Here is a 25,126-nt window from a genome sequence, read left to right as displayed (position 1 = left end):
CTGGTCCATCGCACTACCTCACCAGCCAGGCGATGTTCCTCAACGCGTCATCAAACAGAAGAAGCGCGCTGGCAAAAAGTTTTATCTAATAGAGTTCGCTGCATTGCCTCGTTACAGTAATGAGATTGTACACAGCAAGAACTGGGTGCCAGAACAGACATTGATGAAAAAATATGGTTACCTCGTCCTGAAGTAATGTGAGGTCGCCATATCGCTTGCAGTACAATTTTTCTTTCCTAATGTGATACCATATGTGACATATAGGACGACATGTGTGTTGGTTATGAATATCTTAATACAATTTTGATCGCCGTCAAGTAATAGTAAAGTGTTGAGAAACAGGGTCACCGTACACAAGTGCCTTTTGTGTTGTGTTGATATATGCCTACATAACACACACGTATAAGGCTACTACAAAGCAATGATTTCCTGCATGTACATATAGATGACATATGTCCGTATGTACATGACAAATATGCTTACCTATAACAAATATACTTACTCATTTACTCCGGAGCATACTCCGGAGCAGTTTTATTTTACTCCGAAGCAGTTTTATTTTACTCCGGAGCAGTTTATTTTACTCCGGAGCAGTTTATTTTTACTCCGGAGCAGTTTATTTTACTACGGAGCAATACTCCAAAGCAATGATTCACTGCATTTACATATAGATGGTATATGTTCGTACGTACATGGCAAATATACTAACTTATTACAACAAATATACTTACTCATTTACTCCGGAGCATACTTCGGAGCAGTTTTATTTTACTCCGGAGCAGTTTATTTTACTCCGGAGCAGTTAATATTACTCCGGAGCAGTTTATTTTACTCCGGAGCAGTTTATTTTTACTCCGGAGCAGTTTATTTTACTCCGGAGCAACACGTATAGTTACTCCAAAGCAATGTTTCACTGCATGTACATATAGATATGTTCGTACGTACATGACAAATATACTAACTTATTACACCAAATATACTTACTCATTTACTCCGGACCAGTATTTTTTACTCCGGAGCAGTGTTTTTGCTCCGGAGCAACACTATACGTTACTCCAAAGCAATGTTTTACTGCATGTACATATAGATATGTTCGTACGTGCATGACAAATATACATACTTACAACAAATATAGTTACTCACTTACTCCGGAGCATACTCCGGAGCAGTGTTTTTACTCCGGAGCAACACGTATAGCTACTCCAAAGCAATAATCTTATGCAATTATGTAAATCAACATTACATCTAGCGTTGGCCAACCAGCGTACCGTTCGTGGGCGTGTTTTAACATGCTCGGGCATGTTCGGGCGTGTTCAGTGCAAAATTTACGTCACGATGATGCAAACGTGTGCAGTGAGAAGCCAACAGAGACACTGTACAAACGACGGGTACTTGTCGTGCCGGCGACGGTCAATCCATCCGTCCCATCCACGTTGGTGTAACAACCAGTTTCCCGCATAGTTGCAAATCAACGTTGGTAACTCGGTCGAGATGGCGTCGGTATTTTTGTCATACCGTTCGTGCAAGTTGACACATACGTCCGCGGCGAAAGACATTGCGATAACGAGTCGACCCCAGTTTAATCGTTCCTCTTGCAGTACTTTTTCGAGCACCGTTTTCAGCCCATCCCTCGCGTTGGGTACGTTATCCACGAAATTGTCTATAATCTTTTCATATTTCTCGTCCGCCGAGATCGTATCCACCCATTGTATTACTTTTACGTACTCCACCGAACTGGGAAGTCGCCGATGTTGGGGAAACAAGCCTGGGGCTTTGTGATATAGTAACTGGCGAAAGACGTCTGTTGTTTGTGCTTTCAGCGTACTCCTACTATACTACTGATCTCAGCAGATTCAACCGATTGATTGACTTAGAGACTTAGAACCAGGCCATATAAGGGCATGTCATTCACGATTGGAGAGGGGAGGTTCATTTGGGGTGGGGTGGGGTGCCATAGTTACCTTGCTCCGCCTGAATATATGATATCTGACCCCTGACCTGCCCCGCCTGAATACATAATATCTGACCTTTCACCTGCGCCTGAATACATTATATCTGACCTCTAACCTGCGCCTGAATAAATCATTTCTGACCTCTAACCTGCGCCTGAATAACTAGTATCGGCAGGCGATGACCTTTGACCTGCGCCTGCTTGCGCCTGAATAATCATCGCAGCGTACTCCTACTATACTACTTGGGATAGCAGTGTATAAGACATGCCTTTCATTCCCCTTTGCAAATGGATGATATAATACAAAACTTGTTTCTAACTTTAATCAATGTAATGTGTATGTGAAAATAAAAGATGAAACTCTTCTTCCCTGTGCAAGCACTGTATTATTTTCTGTTTCGCCATCAAAAGTAGATATACCAGTCAACCTCCTGATTCAATGTGTACGTCATTTCTGGTCTACTGTCGTTCACAAGTAGCCAGCAACACAATAACGCTTTACCACTTTATTATGGCTCCGTGTCTAAGAAACATTTGACCAACAAAACACACATGCACAGCTAATGTATGAGTTCTTGTCGGCCACGGTAGTGACGAACCAGGAAACAACAAAAAAGAGGAAGTAGCTCAATGACCTTTATGGTTCTTTCATTTATGCTTTCGCATTGTATCCCCAAATACTAATTTACGAAAGAAGACAACATCAGATACATATTTCAGACAAGTTAGTACAGTTTCTGAAGTCACCTTGTGGTAGGAGTGCCATGAGGTGCGCGATGATGGTGCTGGGGATAACCGTCTCCTTCAGTAGCGGCACGAACGCCTCCAATAACGCCCTGTCCAGCTGGTCCCCTCCGGCTTGGTGTGGGATCCTCTCCGCCATGTCTCATGTCACATCCAGCTGCTCTCTGTGATGGAAGATCTAAGTACAGTAAAAGCTATGGCTTATTGTTCTTAAATAATAGCCTTGAATGGCGACAAAACGCTATTCTCGATTAACGGACTAACTTCCTCATAAATAGTTTCGGTGAATATTTTGGACCGATCCATTAAAACCACGTGAGGGGTGCAGTAGGGCACTGAGGCTTGTAATTAGTATCCAGAGTACTAGTAGTGCAATTAGTTAGGGACAGTTAGAAAGTATAAACGATACTGGCATACAATTACTAAAGCAGCAATATAGGCCGAAATAAACATCAAGTACTTGCAAGAGTACAATATCAACGTTCAAACTGCGCTCAAAGTAAGGTGGATATTCTGTTACTTCCGTGATACGGAGGTATTGTTTTCGAATTGTGTGTTTGTGTTTTGTTTTGCGTTTGTCCGTACTTATCTGAATATTGCAGAGGGATAGGATGTGAGGTAAACTTCCAGGATGTAAATGTTGTCTTGGTCCACAACCAAAGCTGATTTGCCAGGCTGGCAGGATGCGATGGTTGGCTGGTAATGTGTCCCTTTACGTCCCTAACCGAAGCCAGGTACCCATGTGCACCTGGGTGGAGTGAGGGACCCCTAAAGCTAGGAACCGACCTCTCGATCCCCTGTCTGCTAACCTTGACTGTGATATGTATTGATGTACCGTACGACATATCTTTCCTGTGAAATGTCGATAAACTGATCAATGCTCTCATCTAAGAAGGGTCAACTATTGGACAAAGCTATCAGCCACAAATTGTGCCCTGTATAATGATACAACTGGATAATACCTCCTGATAAGGTACGGTTGGACTTTGATGTCGCTACATGTCCAGCCGGTGGTGGCATCTGTGTTATAGGTATTTTCCCGATAAATGCAACAGCTTGGTAAATAAAGTGGACAATATGATTAAAGATCTTTTCTCCCAATATTCCTAGGAGAGAGTGTATTGTAACGGTGGTTTAAAAGTGTTTCATATGTAATCACCTTTCACTGTGTTCTGCATCAGCAGTGGAGTCAACCTAAGCCAAATCCAGCCAAGAGCTGCAGCATAACACACGTTTATGATATGATTTAAAAAAGTAGCGAGCTAGCTCGCCTGTTGGCAACAAGCACACAGATACACTTTGAAAACACATCCAGACCTAGAGCCTTCAAATAAATGTTTTTGACAAACTGCACATTGCACATAGTCACATTTCCAAACCGGGGCCCGACCGGGCTGTTTGTAAATGTAACGTTATACGTACAAATATACACAAATAATGCCCACGACTATTTTCTACGTCGTGTGTAGTTAAGTGTCTTTTTTATATCATTCTTTTCATTCCCAAAAGCTGCCGGTCGGGCCCCGGTTTGGAAATCTGACGAAGGCCTTACTAGACAAATTGACCGTCTCTGTTCTGTGCGCGTACAAGTGTTATCTGTATCAAGTTTCCAATCTTCCGTAACATCATACACAATACAAAGGACCAAAGGGCTTGTTTTAGCGAACCGGCCCCGCTGGCTAGACACCTCCTGGTCCGGCTCTCCCGGTCTCTGTCCGGCCACGACCACTGGTGGCCACTACAGCTGGCGTTCCTTTGTATGGGGACGTCGCCGTGGTGTCTCCCTGCTCCATTCAAACGAGATATGGTAACGATGTCTCATGAGTTAAAAGGGGGTGGAAGGAAGGAAAAAGGAGGCAAAAAATAACCTTTCTCCAGAGAGAGGTCTGTGGCTGTCGTCGGAGCTGCTGAAATGATGGGATGATGTGCGTTCATTCAGGTAAGAATTAGTAAGTAAGTAGTGAGTAAATGCTCTAGATGCATAACTTTACCACGTGAATGTGGATGTAACACATTATACTAGTACTGCTCCATATATCTATTTGATGCATGTCCGTGTATTGTTATTCTTTTTCTTCTTATAATACTGAGTTTGCATCTTTGCTGCAAACTTTGCCCCGCATATGTTGTCAACGATCTACATTCTACAGTCCTCATTGTGTTTGCACTCGTGTCATCAAGGTCGAAAACATTATTGACCTCTACACATTTCTGGTGTAAAGGTCGACTTTTTCCTGGTTCCTAAGACATCCGCGTACATATAATGATAAATAGGAATGTTCAGCTGTAAGCTCCCTTTGTAATAGCAACTTCGCCAATGAGAATGAAGTTTTGAAAATCCATTGAAGAATAGGTGTAACAACTTTTTTTTTTCAAATCAGTGTCTTTTTTTAGGTGATCCTAAGAGAAAGATTAGTGCGAAAAAAACATAAAAAATTCTACTATCACGTGGACTGCGCACAAATAACACAACCTGTCCAGCAAAGCGAAACGACTTGAACCGGAAAATTGTCGTATAGTCATCTTCCGGTACTCGTGCGACCACCTGTCGCCCTGCGGCCGTACAACGCCACTCCCCCGCCCGGACGAGAACCCTTCGCCAGTCGTCGGGCTTTAGCAGATCGGTGGGGTTTTCGTTCGAGTGGGGGAGACGGCAAATGCTACTATACATGCTGCCATTGCAGAGGGACATCACGACTATGCTAGGTATCGCTTTATTGTAGATACACATTCCTATGTTAGGTATCGCTTTGTTGTAGATACGCATCCAGAACTATAGCCGTACAACGAAACGGTTAGCGGGCATTCAGTGTTAGCACTTGTGCCGGTTTGATGTAAAACAAGCCACAGGCTAACGCAACAGAATTAGCGTTTTAATGGACTACTGCATTTGATGTGAGAAAAAAAGTATATGGGAGACTTTCTATTGTTTATCGAACACGTTGGGACAACGCTTCGGACTTACGCATGTTCTGCTCATATCTGTACAATCAAGTAGCGGCAATGTATACATCCGCATTGTACGATATCCGCAAACAGGTGGTAACCCGCTATCTCCTGATATTGTATTCCGTTAGAATCCGACAGGTTGTGTCTGTGGTGTTATATATCATATCTGTTCACCTGCCATTCCCGTACTACATGATGTTAGAATTGGCAATATAGCACAGGTTCAATAGCTCTACAACACCTGCACTGTCCATTAAAACCTTATCCCACGGTCGTCGAGCTTGATTCTAAAGGTCCCGCGTATTTTTCGCCAGAAAATCTACTATTTCATCAGGCATATTCAACAGGGCTCTGTGATCGAGTAAAACACGTATTACTGGCGGAAATGCCATTTAGAGTTAATTACCAGACTCGTCGGATTGCAAACACATCATATACCGGTTGCCTTTCAAACGTATGTAAGAAATGCACTCGGTTTTTCACGTACGTGTCTTCACCATTCATTAAACCCAAATACGGACCTAGGGTCGGGTGCTGATTTGGGTCTTTACAGCTATTACAAGTGTAGGGGACTTATAGATTGAAACCCTGCCCTATGAGGCTTATTTCGAGTCTATAATTCACTTCAACAGTACGTTATTATATATGTACATCTTTGTTAACGTTACATTCGCTGGACGACTTTAGACACATTTTGTTTCGGTAGGATTTCAGCGAGGGTTGAAGGCTCTACGCATGATCGTCAATAGCCATAATCTACGGCAACATTTTACGCCAGAAATCAGTCAACAAATCCGCGACTGTCCGAAGCACGCCTTCCATTTTAAACCTAACATACCGTGAATGTAACATGGTCCTCAAATAGAGATTACAGCTCTTAATTTAGATATGTTGTGGCTTCTTTAATATCCATTTCTTATTCACACCGGCGGTATATATATATACTCAGTATCACTTCAGAGGTTGGGTGTGACAGATTTATCTATTAGTAATAATGATCAAAATAACTATTGAAATGATTCTAATAATTAAAACCATCAACAGCATACAGTAGTAGTAGCTTCATTTAAACTACAAAGTGATTCGTCAGAGTTTGGTGACTTCGACAGTATCGATGTCGCATAATTATATCTATTGTTTACTTGTGACATTTAAAGGAGATATATTATAGATATCTACATCATCGTGTATATCAATTAAACACTTGTTTTGACCATTTCTTTTGGACATGCCAGGCGCTGGCACAAGCTACAAAGTGACCTATATACTTCCATCCAGCGGTCACCGCTCAATGTTGACATACACCACGCGGTTACGTAAGAAGTACTAAGAACGAATAATAAACACGGTCCAAAACAAGCCTCCTCTCTGTAGCCTCTATGTCAGATGTCTTGCCCTTGTAACTTTGCCTTTATGTCAACAAAGTCAACGAATATATACCTTGTGACATGCCACTATTTCGTTTGAATGCTGCTCTAAGACCTTTGTTGCCATATATAGGCCCGCGTACGTCAATGCAATACCTTGGATGTCTATTTCAGCGTGGCTCCGGACGGACCGAACCATTTGGGTCCTAGTAGGGGTTATCTATATCAATACGTGCTTTGATGTAACAAACGCTGCATATAGTGGACTGTAGCCGGTTTGGGTGGGGAAGGCGAGGTTTGGCTATTTTTATTTGGTATCACAATAACATGTCATAACGCTAGTCATATGATGTGTAATCGTAATTAAGGTATGTGCACCTGTGTCATTGGGTTTGCATAGCAAGGTACATATACACAGTATTCAAGCAATGGGCGATCGAGTGTTTAGTGCACTAGGTTTTTACATCGGCAAAACACACACCGTGACATACGTGAAACCGTGTTGGTTTGTAGGGTAGAGAGTGGGTAATACGTCCCTTCGTAATAGGGTCATTTCTGTATTGCATTATGAGCGCCGAGAATTTTGCATAATTGCACTGCCCTACCGGTATGCCCCGTATCCCCATGCAGACTACAGTTGACTCTAGCCAAGAGGTCGAGTACCAAGCCGACAGAGCTGAGCCGGATGTTTAAAGACCTTTAACCCGGCAGTGCAGATAACTGGGTTCACCGAAAGAGCTTCATCGTTCAACAGTTCTGAACAGCGAGCGGTAGGTGGGCGTTTTACGTGACTTACGTAGTAAACTATCGGTAGATTGTAGAAACATCGGAATCACAATTAAGGCGTATATTGACCATATCTATCTGGTAAATAATCAAGAATGTGATCGAAGCGTCAATCTGACATAAATACGGAAGATTTCTGCTTCTGTAGAATTTCTTTCGGGATCACTTCGGTATGCAAGAAAGCTGATGCCACCACAGGTAGTTTGTAGGCTATTCTCTTGATCTTGTCCATTTGCACACACGCCATGTGCATAATCTTCTGTATGCATGACTGCTCCAAGCATTAGTAGTCTTTACCAAACTCGTTAGGTGGCTGTAGTGTTGTAGAAAAAGTACCAAGCAAGGTAAGGCATTTGCGAATTTCTCGTTTTTATCAACCGTAGGAATCTAGTGAAAGGTTACGGTGATAATTCATGTTTACCACGACTCCTCCCAATTCTATCATAATACGTGTAGTTGCATGATACATGTACATACAGTAAGCTGGTGACAGTTTTTTTTGCAATGTATGCGTTTCTTGAATGTAGGTCTACCGTGGACAAATATATACATGCATTACATACACTACATGCATGGTCGTATAGCCTCGGCGTAGCAGGCTGCTCGGCGAGTCTAATAACATTGCCGCTTATAACGTACTGTTTTCTGATTGCTGTCTAGGCATGCAACTTTTTAGAGCTGAGAGCAATGAGAAGACAGTATGCAATCAGTCAAACAAAGCAAAAATGTCAGTATCTTTTTAGCGGGAGCTCAGTCAAAGTAGGTAAACGACAGTCGAAGAACGGCCTGCTACATACGGAGGCTAATCCACGTCAGGTGTTTCTGCTAGCGTGATTATCGTACTATGGGCCCGCCTATTGAAAAGACTTATGTCTTATTGACTTAACTGACTATATATACATTGGCCGACACGCTATGCAAACACGGATGTAGGCGGACTAGAACTACACGAAGGCGACTTCAGAAACCCGCATACTTGGCGATTAAAGCACCAACGACGGCTGGTTAATTCCAGAATTGATTACCACAGTGGTGTCACTTGCAGGTGGCTGCCCGAGGGTCACAAGTTGAAAGGTGTACATGTTATGTGTTGAAATACGATACGGGTCTTTTTATTTGGTCCCGGGCAAAACACACAGGAAAAGTCGTTTGCCGTTACGTTAACGTTGTCGTCGGCAGGAACGGGTTGGTAGTCGAAAGGTAGGAATATACTGTAAGGATTATAATCATCACAACTTGTTGTAGTGTCTACAAAACTGTAGAATTACGTATTGCGGTCACCCCAGGTGTATTTACGTGCTGTGTGACACGTGTGGGGAGGGGGGCGGCGACGATCACGTTCATAGTTGAACCTTGGACCGCACACCTGCGTGATGTTCACGTGAAGGTGATCTTCCGTTAGGTCGGTCGATATTGCCACACCGACAGACATTTGCTCAGTCTGACACGGTGGAACGGCGCTAGATTTCTTAAGTGCTGTTGCTGACTACTCCCTTCTCTGTACGGTTGAGTGGCTACGTTTAGGTGCAGAGTTTAGGTGTTTGTAACGGCGGTAACGGAAAAGGTAGGTGATTTACAAGTCACTGTTGCCTTTACAATACTTTGAGCCAGTGGAAATATACAAGTAGGTAATCTTTTGATAGACACATGAACAATGGTGTATCAGAAAGAGGAATTGCCAAAGAGTGTTACCTAGTAATAGTAGTATACATTTCAGGTGTGTTAGTATTGTACTATGTTTGTGTAGCGCTATCTTATCAAGGCAGTCTGTCCTATCGTTGGGATCTCGTACAAGTGGCAGATATACCCTTTTGATAGAGGTGGTAATTCCACGCTCTTTGTTTAAAAGTGTTAAATCATTTTTGCATGCATAAGTTACACAAAACAGTACCAAATATGTACGACAGGAGTGAACGCCAAACGTGTGCTTGGGGGATAAATTTTCTAACCGTAATGCAAAGCCGCAAATGAACTACAACTGAACAAATGAACTGCAATCATACTCGTAACTCGTAAGAGACATCATGTTTCACAATGCCACGGTTACAAACAAAGTGTAATCACTGAAACATTAGTCTCGGCTTACAGTTTGCAAACGCGGCGCAGCTATCAAACGGTACAGCCGTATCTCTCAACATCTGCTTGATCATGAAGATGTTCAGAGCCCTGGAAAGCCGACCAGTGAAAGGGTCATGGTTAATGATTAAAGTAGTTAGGCAGAGTACGTACCCATAATGTAATGCGGATACGTCATATAGCCTGGCATCCAAACCTATTTATAGCTACCGAGTCTCTTTCGAGAATCCGTCCTCTCTGGAGGACCAGTAGAATACTGGCCGTCGCATACGCATACGACCTTTTGGACACAACTATATGTGCCTATATTATATACGCGAATACGACATTATACGCTCACGTTCCAGTGACCCATCTATGCCTTTTTACGATTAAAAACTTGCGACTACCATCTGTCAGGAAACGGCTCAGAAATGCCACCGTCCGGTAACAGGTTGTCGTCTGACAACAGGTGACAAACACAGAGAGATTATACTCAGAGCTTTTCCGTCATCAAATGATGATCCATGCAATTTGTAGATTATCTCGCACGATTTAACACAAAGGTTAATCGATCATTATTCTTTATCTGCAGGTTTTCCTAAGGCACCATCATGTATTTCTGGCAACAGTCGAAGATCCTGACCCAGCTGCAGAGGCTGCCACGTCAGCGGCTGGTGCAGCTGACGGAAGTGCTGCAGGGCAAGGCGATGGGTGTCACGGAACCAGCCGCCGCCACCACCGCCTGGCAACATCTGCAGCGCCGCCCCGACGCCAGCATGCAGGCACAGACGGAGGGACTAGGTCAAGAGGACACCATGCTAGGGCTCAAGCAGGCCCACGTGCACCCGAATTTATTCAGTCATCACCGGCGGGACTTCGACCTCAGCATGCAGGCACACGCTGACGGACTGGGCCATCACGACACGATGTTCGCGGCTCACGCCAGGGCCATGTCCACCGCGTCCGAGCAGCAGGCGCCGAGCGTGAGGAAAACCAACGGCAACGGGAACGAAATGAAGGGTGGTGCCCAGGTTATCGAGCAGTTGCTGTCCCCCGATGCCCCAGAGGATGTCTTGAAGAGGGCCACCGACAGACTCAACCAGCAGGAGAAGATGCACCTGAGGCAACTTGTGATGAAGGCGATGGCTTGATGGCGACGAGAAGTCGTTGAAAAAGAACAGGCCGAGGAGGGCACAGTAGAATGAAGATTTGCAGACAGACTAATCTCAAACTAGTTCTTTTAGCGTATATTGAAGAGTGCCTCGTGTATAATGCTTGGACACATTGTATTCCTTCTGAAACTATCACCGTGACGGACGTTTTTTGTGTGAACAGTTTTTGACAGTGTACATCAGCCAGCCTAACGCCAGATGGCGCGGCTGCACGCCACAGAACCCACACCTGGCGCATCTAGTCACACCTGTTGCCCTACGCGGCTCTTTGATGTGCACACCTGTGGTGGTGATGTAACTTTTTGATGTGCTGGTAAAACTAACAATTGAGTGAATTACACCGAATGCCAATGTTCCACTTTTGGTTTGCCTCACACAAGTCAAAACCTATTACTCTTATTAGCTGACAAATGAAATATTTACAGTAGAGCAACAAGTTCTAAAATAGAGTATAGATGGTATTTTCTCCTTTTCACCAGTCAATTGTAAATAATGTGTCAGTGGTGTTGCTCACAAAAGTTTACTGTAAAACTTTTCCATGATTTGGTCTTATGTATGCTTACAACATACTGGATATTGGATACCCTGGCCTGGTTGAACTGGAACCAACATTGCAAGCATAAATGTGTTTATTAGTTAGCAACAAGTGTGCTCCAGTTTAAGAGAAATGCTTACAACTTACAACTTTTGCTGATATACAAATTGGATCTTACAAAACGAAGTCAAGTACGTTCCTTTTTGCCAAAATTTCAAGATCAATGGCACCATACTATTCATAGAAATTTGTTTTTTCTTCTTCTCAATGCTATTTAGTGTGTTTCTCAATGTCCCACATAGATCGTTTTAAATGTTGTAAATGTTGCAAAGATGAGTTATGAGCTGCAGAAAATGTGTCAAAAGTAAATCATAATAATTTGTTTTCAAATGCCTTACATGTGTTCACAATTTCTCTGTATGAATGTACATATTAAATATATGCTTATGTTTTGTAAGTGTTATTGTACTATCTGTGTAGAGAAAATAGGCAATTAAAGAGTGGTGTGGGGAGGATTTTAACTTAAAACTTGTAAATATATAACATATGCCTAAAATGTGTCAAAGCCCATAATACCCTAGTGAATGATCCAAACTGCATTTATAGTAGTTATTGTGAACATTAATAGAATACAAAGGAGACCATATGTCAGGTACTTATTTATTTTTGGACAGGTAACTGGCTTTCTATCCACCATCATCTGGCAAAGACTTGTGATATACAAAAATGCTAACCTATACCTTTACAACAGCACTAGACAACATGTCATTCTCATAACCTGTCACATCGTTAGCTGCCTGTTTCAGTTCTTATATCACTTATAAGTCAAAAATCATAACATTGGCTTTCAAATATACCTTAAAAAGAAGTCACCAAGAATCAACATACTGAATGGCCAAAGTAGATAACATTACAATCTGTTCACTAACTCTTCTTTTCTAGACATTTTCAAAAAGAAATAAATCTAATCTTGGAATGCCTTTGTGAAAGATTGTGAATGATTAAAATGTAACAAAAAAAGGGGGAAAAGCAGAAAGCCCAAATATTACAAGGAGAAGCAACAATTCAACATAATCTACAAACTTCATAACTTTGATGATTTCTATGGTGGACTAAAATAAAATTTTGAAAGCTTTCTTGAAAACAGCATAATGAAATTCAATCTAAACAGTAAATCCAATATTGCCATAAAAATAAACAGTAAATTTCTCTCACCTAACCTACATAGCTAGATATCACCTTGTCTGCATGACTAAACCATGTCTAGATGTCTGCAACTATGGTCATGTTTTAGCAATAGTGATGACATGATTCACTGGTCTTGGAAAGTTGATACTTTTTAAGTCGGTCAGTTAACAACAACTCAAGACATATTCAAGTTGTGGCAAGTCTTGGCTGTACCTTCTTAAGACACGACTGAAGTAAAAGCTTGCTGACCCCGCTCTAAATACAATTTTTCAGACAAAGGTATTTGCTGGTACTCTAGACAGTAAATATCACTCTGGAGGTTTTGTGTCATTAAATGACATGCATCATAACAAGAAACAAACAAATAAACAAAATACTTTGCATATCAGTCTGTGATGACCCAGCTGTACATCATACCAGCCCAACCCACGTTTATAGATTATAGCCTCAGTATTCAACCTACATGTCATCAAAATGAAGGCAGCCAACCAGGGAGTGCTGATAGCTCATCCTAAATTTACCCTTTGGGCATTCTTCAGAGAGGCCAGTGTGTAATGTAGGCTACCAGGTAGCAGAGTATATCAGGATCACCTAAAGCCATTCATCATTATTGCATCTAGTGCTACAAGAGGAAATTGTGGACAACCTATCACTGTTTACTGGTTGGTTGCTGCCACGTGATGACATAGGATGTACCCTTGTTTATATCATATCATATCATATCATATCATATCATATCATATCATATCATGTTGCATCCATCCACAATGCTATTCATTTAGAGTGGAAGCACAGTTGTGTAGAGCATATATATATATAATAGTTCTCTCCTTAACAAACCTTCCAGGTGCCCCTGCCCTCCATGCATGGCCTTCCAGGTGCCCCTGCCCTCCATGCATGGCAGGAGGCTTGCTTTAGCTACTAGTAATATAGGTGCTGTGCACTTTAACCCCTGGATGACCTCTGGCCTGGTCACTCTATGTTCTCCAGCTCAACCTCAAAGGTTAATGTTGCATGTGGGGGGATTCTGGGGTTCAAGGTTAAGGAAATGTAGGTGTAACCAGATGAGATCCTTGCCATCTCAGACAAGGGTATCTAACCTTAGCTTTAAACTTCATCTGTGTAGGCAGAAATCAGTATGATGACAGATGTCAATTGTACCTTGCTTCTGCCACCCTCCTATCCAAATTGTGTCCCATATTGCAACCAACTGAAACAAGAAGCTTTTCTAGCTGGCATCACTCAAACAAAACAATTGAAATCTAATGCCTACCTACCCAAAGCCACAAAATATTCATGCACACCCAAAATTAAAACTTACCACACGTGCACGTGAGGTAATATTCAATGCAAGCTATATTTTGATTGGGGTGGGTTGGAAAGTTTATGTGGCACCACCATATCAGTTAGCACTTAGCAGCCTCACAACAACATAACAAGGTAATCTGAGATAGCAGACTTCAGGCCCTCAATAATACTGCTCTGTGATTGGCTCTTTTCAGTCCCAAGGACAAGGGACTGGAAGTGGAGTGGAGTGGAGTGGATGTATGGTAGCAGCATTGTGAATGTATGGTGACGTGACACTCACACAGGCATACAGACAGACAAACACACAGACAGACAAATCTAAAACAATACTTCTCTTCCTTGATACAAAATTCAACAGTAACAGGCATAGTGATAGAGGTCAAAACTTAGTAAAGGATACTTCTTATCCAGCCCCTTCCTACCGTAAGCCCAGTCTGGCTCGATGACAAGCTTGGCTTTCTCCCCCTTAGTCATGGTCATCAGTCCTTCATCCCACTGGGCAACAAAAATCAAGTCTCAGTAATTATACTTATAAAGTCTGTTGTTGTCATTCCATGGTAATGTTCTTTATACATGCTTTTCTCACCTACTAACATTACAACAACCATTCAGCTGCTTTCATCAGAACGTAATGACCTCTGCTATTGATTGCTTCTAGGGGGATATAAACACAGTCACATTTGGGACTGTCATTGCAGTATGGTCACAGCGCCACCTAGTGGCAAGAAGTAGCAGAGCATCCTGATGAAGGCAAATAAAACATTTGCAGAGTGAAAAGTCTGCTTGAGTTAAAAGAACTTTACCTTCAAATGACTTACCAAGAAGAAGCTATTCACACTGTGTTGTCTTTTAAAAAAAATAACTAATCATTTGGCCTAATACATGTACAATGTATTTTAACCTCCTTGAATGTACATAAACTTACATACATTAAGTTTCTTCTATGACTTAGGCTAAACACGTGATTTTACAAGAGTGGCCATTCTGTCATTACAGACCGGTGGCCACTATACAAAGGAAACTGGTTACTAGTATTCCATTCAATCTGAGGGATTACCAGAAAGCGATCCTATGTAGGGAGGTCACTTGTCACTGGGGAGGTTTGACTGTATTTCATATATGAAGGCAAACCAATTCAATGCATAACACAAAGGATGGAGACCTTGTTGGACATGTCTGACTCTGAATGAACGGAGTTATTAAGTACTTTAGAAGAAGTCCCTAAGACTCACCCCTCTGATAACTCTGCCAGTTCCAACCTTGAACTTCAGGGGAGTGGCCTTCTTCTTCTTGCTCCCTGTAAGATATGTTTTTGCCATTAACAATTGTTCACAAAGTACATGTACATGTATGCAAACATTAAGTGCTGTCTCTTACACAAAAGCTGTAATCTATAGAATGTGCACACTTCAGATCTTGCACAGGATCTGTACCAATTAAAAAATGATAAAGGCAAAATGTGTACCCATGTCCAGTGGCCAGAAACTGTGCTTGTTCTTGCCTCTTCTTGGGCATACACGTCAAGACAAACCAACCAGCCAATAACTGTCAACCTTAGTTTCCTGGGAGCTAAAGAAGATAGAGAGACATTTTTTCCTAACCATCGGAGATGTTGGTGTCGAACACAGTCCCATCCTCCAGCATGCCCTTGTACCAGCAGGACACCAGGTCTCCCTTACTGGGGAAGTTCTTCCCATCACCCTTCTTCAGTGTCTGTTTGGTGTACTTGGGGGCCTCCGCAGCCTGCAAAGGAAAGAGTAGTAGTATCCAGTATTTGATAACACTGCTGCTGGGATCCCTGACACAGGGGTAGGCAGCAGTCAGCTAGTCTTCACACCACGCTTCCATGTCGCTCTGACCAGCGGGCTCACCCTAAAGGAAAGAACACATGTACAAAGAAAAACAAAAACTGGGTTGTTTCTGAGGGGTGTCAAGGAGGCCATAAGACATTAGAGCTTTTGGCACTTTCGACTCAAAGGTGAGAGATTCTGATATTTGAAGAAGTTGAAAATTTGCATTGTGATTTTTCTTGGTGCTGTTAGTTGGATCAAGCATCAACTACACAAACGCAGTTACAATATTTTTCTACCCATACAGAAGAGCTTTCATTTGAAACATCTGTACCATACATTACTACAAACTTGTAAGAACCAACTAGTAATGAATTAAATACCTCCCACCTTGCCAGTAAATAAAAGGAAACAATAATGTGTGATTGTCATTATCTAAGGATTCAGGAAGTGTTACAGAAAATTCCATGATTTTATAATAACTATTATACAACAAAATCCACAATTGCCAGATACAGTAAGGGGCATTTCTTTCCTGGTGCCTTCTTGGCTGAACCCCAAAAGCGCTGAGGCCATAAGATCGATCTAACACATAAAAGCACATTTCGCACAGCTTCAAATATTCAAATCCAATACATCTGATACATTCATGGTATAACCCATACCACTTCCTCCTCTTCTTCTTGTGGCTTCTCAGTCATCTTGAGTTCTTTAGCCTTTGCTGTCATGTCGTCAAACTCCTTGTCCTGTGCAGCATCTTTGAATGCCTGAAATACATACGTACATAGGGGTGGGTACCAGTACAAAAAATTCAGGTCCAGGTACGCTTCAGGTTCAGAGGATCAGGTACAGGTCCGGACATGAACCTGGACCTAATTATCTGTGAAGACTTATGAATGGTCCATTTCGCTACAAAGGATTCTGTTTGGTGTAGTTTCAAAATTCTATCTTCATGTTCAACACTAACTGCCTCTGTTTTAGCCCAAGTTTGACCGTAGAAACTCTCCTCTACTTCGCTCTTGTTCTTTTGTTGGACCTGTAAGCCCCAATACAAGTGAACGCCTGCCGATATAATCTGTTCATTTTCGACATCCGGTCCACTGATATTTTTAGGTCCGTTTTTTCTGGACTGGTCCAACAAGAAAAACTGTTTTGTACCGGCCCCCTACTGTATCCTATGCAAAAACAATATAACAATGTAAATCTAACTGGTAGATAGTCTAGAGGTAATCTAAGAAATCTTCCCTACTTCAAAGTTCAATAGTGGATAGCCCTTGGACTTGAGAAGAAGTGGTGTAGGGTTAGGCCCTTAATTTTGAAATATCTTTGAAATAAATATCATTTACTTGAACTTGCTTGAGCAGACTCTAATTCTGAAGTTGAACTGTATGCAGGTTTGTACGTGTAACGTTATTTGAATATAACTTCATGTTACATGCTAGTAATGTTAGATGTGCCATACGTGGCAGAGACTTTTATTCTCGTATAGGACTGTTTAGCCACAGCCGATGCTGTAAGGCTGATATCAATTAAGATTTTACCATGGTCAATATTGACCAAAGGAGGCCATATATAACTGTTAGTAATTATGTTCCCATTATTTTGAGCAAGTATTTTTTTATCATCTGCACCTGTTCACTTTTACCAAATTGAGTACAAATACATAAACCCACATGACAAACAACCTATACTTAAAAAGAAATGATGCAAATAAGTCAGCATATTGATCAACACCTCCAGCCATTATTATTCAAATTATGTCTGGCCCTGAGAATTTATGATTTAGCCCTCCATGTTCACGCCCATCTTACCTTGGTGTCAAACATCTGATTGTAGGACTCCACCAGGTTTTCCTTCTTACTCGTCTTGGCAACGTTCTTGGCGCTGCCCAACAGCTTGTGGCTTGCAAGGAACTGCAGAAAAACATTTGTGCACTGTGATTTAGTACATTTGCAGCTGCATTGCACCAAAAATTTCCGATCCAATACGAATTCTAGAATCAAAATATTGGCGCACAACGAAAATTCGTGCGCAACGAAAAATAATTTATGGCAAATACTGCACGTATTTCTAGCATGATGCATAAGGATGACTATCATAAATATATGCATAATTTGCAAGGATATCGTGTTTGCAAAGCAATTCAGGACTCATGCCTATGACGGTTTAAAATATTTTTCACCTCCTTGGAAGCATGGTCCTGCAGAAATTTGATCAGATCTTTCTTGCCGACATCGTCCGACAGCAATTGCTCCTCGGTCCATATCCTTTCTGGTTCTCCCATGGTTCAGTTAATAGTTGATGTCGCTAGAAACAATGGATGCTCTATTAAGTCACGTACTTGTGAACACGCTGCTAACATTGAGCACAATGTAACTTGGTGCATGCAAGTTCAGGAGGCGGGAACTGGTGCAAATTTGACCTCTAACCCGGAAGTCAGCATGTACCACTACATCTTGAGGGGTGAGGCTTTCTTTGACATATTCCTTTTTTTTTTAATCGACAAACTACTAGTAGTCATTTTGATGACAATGGATAGATAAATCATAGTTCGCGGTTAATAAAATTTTGATTGAAACATTTAGTGTAAATAAATTGTTTACAACATCAATAATAGACTCGTCCACTTTCGGCTGAGCAACCATAACGTTAAATGTTGAATATGATCAAGGAGGTTAAAAATGATATGATGAATTAAGCTGATGATATACTTCTCTTTGAATATTTCATGTAACTTACCGTTGGCCAAGTCAAGTTAAAGCCTTGAATCTTTCAAACTTTTTTCTTAAATTCTCGTAATTGTTTCAAGTCATGTGGATGAGTTATCACAATTTGATAGCAAGCCTTTTCTGTTAGGCCAAGTTAGCGTTGCTGTTGTTGTCATAAATTGATATTGATATAAAATATCGACCATATTTCATTAAATCCACTTTATCAATCTCAGAATGAAAATCAATTCGTCACAAATGTGGTGATTCCTTGTGCAAAGCCGTGGTACATGTTCTTCAGTGCTGCATGAAATATCATGGCGCCGGTTTGTACTATATGAATAGCAAACGTGTCCTGATGTATATTTACTTATTTATCAATATCAAGATAAGTCTAAAAAGGATCATGAATATGAGAGAAGCAAAAAACTGAAAAACAATCACATTCCTTTCAGTGGCTTAGTAGCAAAGGGGCAACCGCATTATGCATTAGCAAAATCAGACCTAAAAGTAATAAATAACTGACATACGGCACGTACAAAATACTAGTGATAATGAAAACAAAAATTTTCAATGAAAATTTACGCCATAAATGCATAACCGTGTATCTATGTTGTTCTAAAATCCACAGGTTTACATTAACAATTGGACAAACGTTAAAACATTAGATAAAATGTAAAGAAAGTCTGTCAATTCTACAAAGTTATTTTACAAAATGTATTTGAAATGCATGTCTGCTTATGTATAATGCTTAGTATGTTACAAAGCGTATATGCATCAGTGTTAAAATGGAATAAACTGGAATGAACAATCTAATTCAAGCGCCAAAACCACCCGGTATTGTAACTTTGATTATGATTTCAACTTTCCATTGATCTGTTTCTAATTGGTATTGTCACATTGAACATTAGGTCCTGGAGGCTTGATACCGCCAAATAAAAAATATCATAGAGGTCATATATCTGACGTGTATATACATCTGGATTACTGGTGCTGCATTGGTACAAATCACTTTAAATTCATGTATTTTCTCTCATATGCCGGTATTGTGGCATCCGGTGGAATTATGAGAGTTGATGTTATACCTATTACATTTTGCAATTGGGAATCACAGTGTCTGCTAAAGCTACTATTGACTGCAACCCTTGTAACATAATGCTCCACGTATAGTCACTTGAGTAGGCAGGACAATGCAACCGCTACTCATTTCAATGTCATGTCTTGGAGGCTTCCAACGATTTGTTCCTCTTGGTCTGCCTCTGTTGGAGGGCTCTTCTCCAAAGCTTCCTTCAGTTTCAACCAATCGTAACAGCCGATAGCACGTGACGCATCCAGGTGCGTGACTGAAGCGGGTACGTCACACTCGTGGAGCATGATGGGAATGACTCGCCCGGACTTGGACTTGAGACTTTCCATCAAGGCCTGTTCTGTCTCGTACTTACACGACTCACTGGTCACGAAGTTTGGTGTGAGGATCAGCAGGGTCTTGTAGCTATTCTCGATGCTGTAGATGATGTTGTCGAACACGCTCTTCCCGGGTACAAATTCTCGGTCAGCTACACAACCTGGGATATGGTATTGACAGTAAACATTAGAAAGAATGTTTACACTGTTGGTGTTGACATCACTGAGCCGAGCTCAGTCTAACCTTCAGAGACAGAGAGATCAGACTATAGAAATAGCACACTTAGCAGAACTATATAAAAAAATCAGAGATATACATGTAATCTATATGGGCTATATTTGCTCTAGCTTTTCGCAAATGTAGTCTCCAAGCACTAGGTTTGGCGACACATATAAAGTGTATGTGTTTTTCGTGAACTCGTCCACCGTACACAGCCGTGGAACAGCGGTGAAAGAAAACAACACCAAGAACGCAATTTCTTTCTCCTAGGTCGATATGGAGTTCAGTACAAACAGATGTGGAAGAATCATATAATAAAGCGGCAGACACAAGCATAATTTTGCACAGATAGCAGTTTGTTGTTTTATTTGCCAATGAGAGCGTGTAAATGTTAACGTTTTAACCTGTTCACTAGAGGATTCCCTCCGCCCATTCATTATAGATTGACCTGTAATTTTTCTTTATTTGTGCCACAGCTGAGGCGGCGACAGGTCACGTAGTATTGGCAACAGATTCCGACAGGGTGTTTACCAGGTATCAGATAAGTCTGGTTGTTTTCAATCAGTCTTTCTCGATATGGGGCTAGACTTTCCAAGCTTTTCGCAAGATTCAATTAACGACCAGTCACTGGCCATAGCGCCTTACGTCAACAGTCCATTGAGACCATGTCTTAGCTAGCTAGAGAAAGTACATAATGTATGCTAAATGAATAGATTTTTTAAAATGGTTTACTGCCTAAATTTGTACATCCACATCAGATAGATATAATACTGTCAAAAGTCCATATGCAAATGCCATGTTGTATAGCCTACCCCCAAAACAGTCTTAAACACACATGTTGATCAAAGGAACTAATAGTCCTGGGGGTTCTTTACAATAATCATATATAAAGAAATACCCTAACATTAAGTGAAACGCTAATATTACAAGGCAAGGATTACTACACACCTTTGAATTCCCAGTCCACCTCCAACGCTGGTACAAGGACATAGTTCACCCAACCGGCGTCCTCGCCGCTGTGTAGCACGAAGAAGTCATAATGGAACTTTTGATCTTCACGCGGATTCTCTACTCTTACTGGGGCTGCCTTGCTGGAGACTCCGTGCTCGGATTGACTTGTCGACTTGCCGACAGCACCAGATGCTCCATGTTCATCATCTTCGAGAATTTCTGATAGCAACAACGTTGCGGCTGTGTAGCTTTCAATGTCATCTTCCTGTTTGAAACATCGGAGGCAGATCCTAGCCAGCTGGAAATTGCCATCATCAATAAGATGCCGACATACTTGTATCATCTGACTTCCAAACTTGGAGACGCAATAGCGAAGGGAGCGTCTGATATCTTCGTACTTTTTGTAGCCTTCGTTGATCCAGAAGGCTAGTTCGGCCATGTAATGCCCCTTGTGACAGTGGTCTGATTCATGGAGTACCATTAGGCTTCTAAGTACCCCATTTAGGTTATAGTGATAGGTAGGTTCGTCGCTTTCAACCGCACGCTTGTACGACTCTGCCGCCTTTTCGTGTTCTCCCGCAACCTCAAGACTCCATGCTCTGGCTGCATGTATCTTGTGGTCGGTGTATCCGTCCTCTAACTGTAGTGCTTTGGCGAAGTTGTCAAGTGAATTCTCTAATTCATCCATGTCCACAACTTCGTTTGCCGGATGAATTGCAAGCCTGTGACATACTTTTCCTAGGAGGAAAGTGTTGAAATTTGTCCTTACCCCCTCGCAAGATGTAATGGCGTCTACTTTGGCTCGCTGCAGTAACTGTTTTTCTGGGATTGGGGACCCTACCCTGCGCCACCGGCGTATCAGCTGATTGTACTCAAACAAGTTTACGAGGGACCTACTGTAATATGCAAACCAATTACTTGTCTTTTCAGGCATTATGTTTATCGATATGTCCAGCATTTGTCGAGCGTTTTCATACAGCTGTTCACGACTGTAGCTCTGTCCAAACCTCCTGTACACCTTATAATCAGTTGGGTTGATTTCCAGTGCTTTTTTGTAGCAACCCCACTCCAGCCCTGGACCTTCGGTCTGGGGAATCTGCTTGACAAGATAGTCAGGGGATTGATACTGTTCGCATTTTACTCTGCACTTGTGCTCAAGAGTTCCCAACATACCCCATGCTCGTGCGATGTAGAACCGACTGTGTTTCCAACTTAGATCCATTTTGGTTACTTCTATGAACAGTCGTTGTGCTTCAAGTAACCCTTCCTTCCTGTCGTCATTCATGTGAGACGATGTCGCCTTGTTTTCTGCGTGTACACGGAGATCATCGAGTCGCCAGTAGGCTATCCCCAGGTGGTGTTTCCAAACAAGACGCTCTTCTTCACTCACAGCATCTATGCCAACGTTACTCACCAAACTTTGGGCTGTTCTGAAGAGGCTGATCGCTTGTCTTATCTTCGAAGCCGTGTCTTTGCTGTCGTCTCTTACAAATGCCAGCGCGTAGCCTTGCTCCGCAAAACAGCGAGCATTTCTTGCTGTGGCAGCATCGGATTCGTCTGACAACAGTTCCTGCAGTCGATTCTTACACACCATCTCCTCCTTCGTTCTCATCAGTTGACCATATATGAACTGTTTGTTGGCGATGGCGTTCAGATTGTTCTCGTCCTTTTTGGTGAGGCCTTCTAGTAAGTCCTCTATGACGTCTATGGCGTCATTTTGATCGCGTCGTTTGTAGAACGCAGAAACACTCAAAAGGTTTGTAAGGGCACTTTCCATCGGCCCTTTTTCCAGGTCCAGTCTTGCCTTGAGCTCTTTGTACCTCTGAGAAACATCCGTTGTGTCTTTGATGAACAGGTCAAGGTGAAAGAAGCCAGGTGTGAGCACAGGGGAAAGCAGTCCACCGGCAGCCATATTTGTCCAGACTAGATTTCTATTGAACCGTGTCCGCACGCAAATTATGTAGAAATACAAGGAGCAACCTCGTGAACTTGGGTGCCGGATACGGAGTTACTTGCTATTCGCTTTCTAATTAGCTGGGTTACACCATTTTTCAGTGACATGACATTTACTTAGAAAATCATGACAAATATAGTTTTGCTCGACGGCTGTAGACACGTTTGTAGAGACAGTTGTACGTGTGCAGGATGTTTACGGGTTTACATATACATAGCGATGAACAATAAGCTAGCTGTGTCAAATGGCATTCATGCTGGTCACGTGCAACAGCATTTCTGTACTTTCCGCCTTTGACTCGGTTCCATGTCGTACCTCACTGAGAACAAAGCTTCAAATATTGGACTGTCAGCACTATATAGGACCTTTGTTCAGCTTTTTATTCCGTTATCTAAACAAAGTCCGTTGACCGTATCGTTATATGACAATGTCTTGGCTGTCTTTTCGACATGGCCATGTCGATAGAGAATATATATATTAAGAGGATGATTCTCACATTAGTGAAAACGTTGTCTAGAAAAGGCAATGGCTTCAATAGCCTCCACCATTAACGATTGTCCTGTTGCCTTGTCATATGTGCAGCCGGTTTCAAGTTCTGCAGATAAAATGGGAAATTTGATTGGTAGTCCCCCGCTAACCTCTCTGAGTGTAATCACCCATGGCGTGGGCCATGAGAGACTACAGCAATGACGTCACAGTTTCACAGTTTGCTCAGGTAGTCACATGTTTTTGGATGACGTTGTCGGGACTGAACCAAACCGCAGACCCGAATTCGAACGACAGTTGTCGGACGGCTTTTGGTGAGTAGCATTTAGATGTTTAGAGAAGTACCGTCAGATGCAATGTTTGAACGCATGTCTTGAACCTAGAATTGTAGAAACGGTATTAGACACTTGAGCTTTGTTTTTCTGAGATCTGAGCAAATCACAAAAATGCCATCATATATATTATTTTCCCGTCCTGTTTATCATTTCCTTCTTTTCATCATGTCCATGCTCCAGATCCAACAAGCTATAGTCTTGACTACATTTCCAAAGTATACGTAAGAATGATGTGACAGTGTTATAAACGTACTATGATTGCAATACATGTAGTTAATGATTTACACTGTGAAACTAAGGAGTGGCTCCACGGGCATGGTCGTGGTGCGTCTATTGCCCAGGCCCATGGTACTTTGAGTGAGCCTTTATACTAATGACCGTCGGAGAGAAAATACCTGCATTCACAGTAACAACGAAGTCGCACAATTATTCTGAAGAAAGGTTTTATTCTTATGTCCCCAGGAGTGTTTGCTATCTGTTTGATTGTTGAATCTGAGTGGAGACAAAGTCCGAACACCTGAAAAATGGCTGCCGGTGGGCTTCTTCCTACAGTTCCCAAACCTGGCTTCTTTCACCTTGACTTGTTCATCAAGGACACGAAGGATGTTACGCCGTGGTATGACGATCTCAAGGAAAGGATGGAACGGGAAAAGGGGCCGATGGAGAATGCTATGACCAACCTACTGAGCATTTTTGCTTTCCGCATAGAACGTGGGCAAGGTGAGGCACGTAAACTATTGGAGAAACTCACTGAAAAGGATACAAGCAACCTGAACGCTATCGCCAACAAACAGTTCATCTATGGCCGACTGATGAGAGCGAAGGATGAGATGGCGTGTAGGGATCAACTGCAGGGACTGTTGTCGGACGAATCCGATGCTGCCAAGGCAAGAAACGCTCGCTGTTTTGCGGAACAAGCGTATGCTCTTACATTTGATATAAGGGACGACAGCAAAGATATGGTTTCGAAGGTAGGACAAGCGATCAGTCTCTTGGAAACAGCCTTAAGCTTGGTGTGTAACACTAATGCTTTGACCGAAGAAGAGTGTCTTGTTTGGAAATATTACCTGAGTATCTGTTACTGGCGCTTCGATCAGGTACGAAATGACAGGCAGGATAAAACACCATTGACGGAAGACGACAGGAAGGAGGGGCTACTTGAAGCACAAAGACTTCTGATAGAGGTAACTAAGATGAATCCTAGTTGTGCTGTTAGTCGG

At 42.0% G+C, this 25,126-nt stretch overlaps 3 protein-coding genes across 8 annotated transcripts in view; 2 read left to right on the top strand and 1 right to left on the bottom strand.

Moving 5' to 3' along the window:
- Positions 1-4,611: 4,611 nt before the first annotated feature.
- On the top strand, positions 4,612-12,586 carry LOC118428051. Of its 6 annotated transcripts, none has more exons than XM_035838054.1 (2): positions 4,612-4,634; positions 10,448-12,586. In XM_035838054.1, exon 2 carries the CDS (start codon positions 10,467-10,469, stop codon positions 11,004-11,006), a length of 540 nt encoding a protein of 179 aa, XP_035693947.1. In that variant the 5' UTR covers positions 4,612-4,634; positions 10,448-10,466; the 3' UTR covers positions 11,007-12,586. The 6 variants fall into 6 exon arrangements, with proteins under 6 accessions (XP_035693947.1, XP_035693933.1, XP_035693910.1 ...); XM_035838040.1 differs by lacking the exon at positions 4,612-4,634 and adding an exon at positions 7,019-7,785; XM_035838017.1 differs by lacking the exon at positions 4,612-4,634 and adding an exon at positions 7,053-7,781.
- A 1,033-nt stretch (positions 12,587-13,619) lies between these two features.
- LOC118427999 (peptidyl-prolyl cis-trans isomerase FKBP3-like) lies at positions 13,620-18,291 on the bottom strand. The gene is made up of 7 exons (XM_035837966.1): positions 18,031-18,291; positions 17,660-17,761; positions 16,514-16,615; positions 15,660-15,801; positions 15,291-15,355; positions 14,459-14,553; positions 13,620-13,777 (listed from the first exon to the last, which is right to left on the bottom strand). The coding sequence occupies exons 1-7, from the start codon at positions 18,130-18,132 to the stop codon at positions 13,723-13,725; spliced, it is 663 nt and encodes a 220-aa protein (XP_035693859.1). The 5' UTR covers positions 18,133-18,291; the 3' UTR covers positions 13,620-13,722.
- Positions 18,292-24,430: 6,139 nt separating this feature from the next.
- Positions 24,431-25,126, top strand: part of LOC118412709 — a 2,956-nt gene continuing 2,260 nt past the window's right edge. The window contains exon 1 of the mRNA XM_035815774.1: positions 24,431-24,877. Within this exon, the coding sequence (XP_035671667.1) occupies positions 24,431-24,877 (447 nt within the window). The remainder of the gene's footprint in view (positions 24,878-25,126) is intronic.

This window comes from Branchiostoma floridae, chromosome 1 (assembly GCF_000003815.2).
Source record: "Branchiostoma floridae strain S238N-H82 chromosome 1, Bfl_VNyyK, whole genome shotgun sequence".
Taxonomy (NCBI): domain Eukaryota; kingdom Metazoa; phylum Chordata; class Leptocardii; order Amphioxiformes; family Branchiostomatidae; genus Branchiostoma; species Branchiostoma floridae.
This window is presented reverse-complemented; position numbering and strand designations above follow the sequence as displayed.

Coding starts and splice junctions, on each gene's coding strand:
- LOC118428051 (XM_035838054.1), top strand. CDS start 10,467: ATGTATTTCTGGCAACAGTCGAAGATCCTGACCCAGCTGCAGAGGCTG.
- LOC118427999 (XM_035837966.1), bottom strand. CDS start 18,132: ATGGGAGAACCAGAAAGGATATGGACCGAGGAGCAATTGCTGTCGGAC. Junction 17,762..18,030: donor AGGACCATGCTTCCAAGGAG/GTGAAAAATATT, acceptor GTTTTTCTGCAG/TTCCTTGCAAGCCACAAGCT. Junction 14,554..15,290: donor CTGGCAGAGTTATCAGAGGG/GTGAGTCTTAGG, acceptor TTTGTTGCCCAG/TGGGATGAAGGACTGATGAC.